This window comes from Lagopus leucura, unplaced genomic scaffold (genome assembly GCF_019238085.1).
Source record: "Lagopus leucura isolate 7727_CA_CO unplaced genomic scaffold, USGS_WTPT01 31155-0_obj-0_obj, whole genome shotgun sequence".
Classification (NCBI taxonomy): domain Eukaryota; kingdom Metazoa; phylum Chordata; class Aves; order Galliformes; family Phasianidae; genus Lagopus; species Lagopus leucura.
Window position 1 is genome coordinate 1 of NW_024963503.1, and position 2,768 is coordinate 2,768.

General features: G+C 61.9%; 1 protein-coding gene across 1 annotated transcript; it reads left to right on the forward strand.

Annotated features, from left to right (window-relative positions):
- Positions 1 to 85: 85 nt before the first annotated feature.
- Positions 86 to 2,761, forward strand: LOC122191176 (spectrin beta chain, non-erythrocytic 2-like; the record flags this gene model as incomplete). Its single annotated transcript, XM_042891384.1, has 5 exons — positions 86 to 205; positions 1,049 to 1,239; positions 1,401 to 1,518; positions 1,968 to 2,126; positions 2,459 to 2,761. Coding segments are annotated over exons 1-5 (849 nt in total), but the record flags the coding sequence as incomplete, so codon positions are not given.
- Positions 2,762 to 2,768: the final 7 nt, after the last annotated feature.

Genomic DNA, 2,768 nt, shown 5'->3' on the forward strand with positions numbered 1-2,768 from the left:
GTCTTGGAGGGTCCAGGGGGGGTCCTGGGGGGGATTTTGGGGGTCCCGGGGGGGGTTTTGGGGTGGCTGCACCCAGTGACGCGGCGGCGCAGACGTGAACGTGGAGCAGCCCGACGAACGCTCCGTGATGACGTACGTGGCCACGCTGTATCACTACTTCTCCAAAATGAAAGCGCTGGCCGTGGAGGGGAAACGCATCGGGAAGGTGGGACGGACGGACGGACGGACCGACCGACCCCCCCCGCCCCCCCCGGGGGGGGGGGGGCCCCGGGGGCGGGGAAGGATGGAGGGACGGACGGATGGGCGGGGAAGTGGACGGATGGGTGAATGGAGGGATGGATGGATGGATGGACAGAAGGATGGGTGGGTGGGTGGGTGGAAGAATGGATGGACAGACAGATGGATGAAGGGGTGAATGGATGGATGGACAGACAGAAGGATGGATGGATGGAAAGACAGAAGGATGGATGGATGGAAAGACAGAAGGATGGATGGATGGAAAGACAGAAGGATGGATGGATGGATGGATGGATGGATGGATGGATGGATGGATGGATGGATGGAAGGAATAACAAATGGATGGCCGGACAGACAGATGAATGAGTGAATGGATGGACAGACGGATGGATGAAAGCATGAATGAATGAACGGATGGATGGATAGAAAGGCAGGAAGATGGACAGATGGACAAATGGGAGGATGGATGGACAGAAGGATGAATGGAAGGACAGAAAGGTGGGTGGGTGGGTGGGTGGAAGAATGGAAGGACAGACAGATGGATGGAAAGATGGACGGAAGGCAACATCGGGGCGCTGTCCGTGGTGCTGACATGGAGCCGGTCGTTTGCACTAATGCGTTGCTGTCCGTGGTGCTGATTGGGGCGCTGTCCGTGGTGCTGATGCGGACCTCTCTGTGGTGCCGGTCCGGCGCTGTCCGTGGTGCTGACTCGGTGCTATCCTCGGTGCTGGCCTAGCGCTGTCCATGTTACTGTAGTGCTGACCTGGTGCTGTCCGTGGTGCTGATGCGGTGCCCCCGCGGTGCATTGCAGGTGCTGGAGGCTGCGCTGCTGGCGGAGCGTTTGGTGCAGCGCTACGAGGCGATGGCGGCGGAGCTGCTGGGCTGGATTGACCGCACCATCATGGCCCTCAACGAGCGCCAGTGGGGATCTATGGGGCTGAGCGGCGTGCAGAACCAGCTGCAGGCCTTCAACACCTACCGCACCGTGGAGAAACCCCCCAAGTGAGCGCTATGGGGAGATGTGGGGCGCTGTGGAGTGCTGTGGGGTTGTATGGGGTGCGTGGCCATACTGGGGCCGTCGCAGTGCTGCCCTGCTGCCATATGATGCCACGTTGGTGCAATCCGGTGCCATTCGATGCCATCCAGTGCCACCTGTCCCCCAGGTTCACCGAGAAGGGTCACCTGGAGGTGCTGCTGTTCACCATTCAGAGCCGGATGCGCTCCAACAACCAGAAGGTTTTTGTGCCGCGCGACGGAACGCTGCTGGCTGACATCAACCGGGTGCGTCTGCCCCACAGGAACCCATAGCTACCCACAGGGACACTTGGAGACCTATAGAGATCTTTCAGAGACCCCCCAGACACCCATAGGGGCCCACAGGGACCCCATAGAAATCCTACAGATTCCTCATAGAGACCTGCTGAGACCTACAGAGGGCCCACAGCATCCTCGCAGTGACCACGTAGAGGCTCAATGTCCCCATAACTCCCCATATTGCTACATTCCTATACGCCCATAACCCTATCAGCCCACAACACCGCATCCGTGTCAGCCCATAACCACCCAACCCCATATCTGTGTCCCCATAACCCCTAAGCACCCCACAACCCATATCTGTGTCCCCATAACCCCAAACCATCCCACAACCCCGTATCTCGGTGCGTCCCCCCATAACCATCCTCTTTATCCCATAACCACCCCACACCCCCCTATCTGTGTCCCCCCCCCAGGCCTGGGAGCGCCTGGAGAAAGCTGAGCACGGCCGCGAGGTGGCGCTGAGAGCGGAGCTGATCCGGCAGGAGAAGCTGGAGAGGCTGGCGGCGAGATTCGAGAGGAAGGCGGCCATGAGGGAGAGCTGGCTGAGGGACAACCAGCGCCTCGTGGGGCAGGTGGGGCACGGGGTGTGGGGCAGGGCTGGGGGGCAGGGTTATGAGGCAGGGTTGTGGGGCAGAGCTGTGGGGCAGGGCTGTGGAGTGTGGAACCACCTGAACTCGTTATGGGGACAGCAGTGTCACCTCCACAGGGATGTGGGACCCTCAGAACCCACCCCAGTGTCCCCATAATCCCAGTGCCATTGCTGGCTGTGCTGTGGGGACACAGGACCCCCAACCCCATCCTGGTGCCCCCAGACCCCATCCCGCTGCCGTCTCTGTCCCTGCTATGGGGACACAGGACCCCCAGACTCCCCCCCAGTGCCACCCCACTCCCCCCCGCCCCCCAGGACCACTTTGGGTCGGACGTGGCGGCGGTGGAGGCGGCGGTCCGGAAGCACGAGGCCATGGAGACGGACGTGGCGGCCTACGGAGGGCGCGTGGAGGCGCTGGGCGCTGTGGCGGCGGAGCTGGAAGCCGAGCGGTATCACGACGTGAGGAAGGTGATGGAGAGGAGGAAGAACGTGGGGAGGCTGTGGGACGTCCTGAGGAAGTCGGTGGAGGAGAGGAGGGAGAGGCTGCTGCTGCACGTGGAGCTGCAGGCAGTGCTGGGGGATCTGCAGCATCTGGCCGGGTGGATGGAGGAGATGGAGGTGGGTG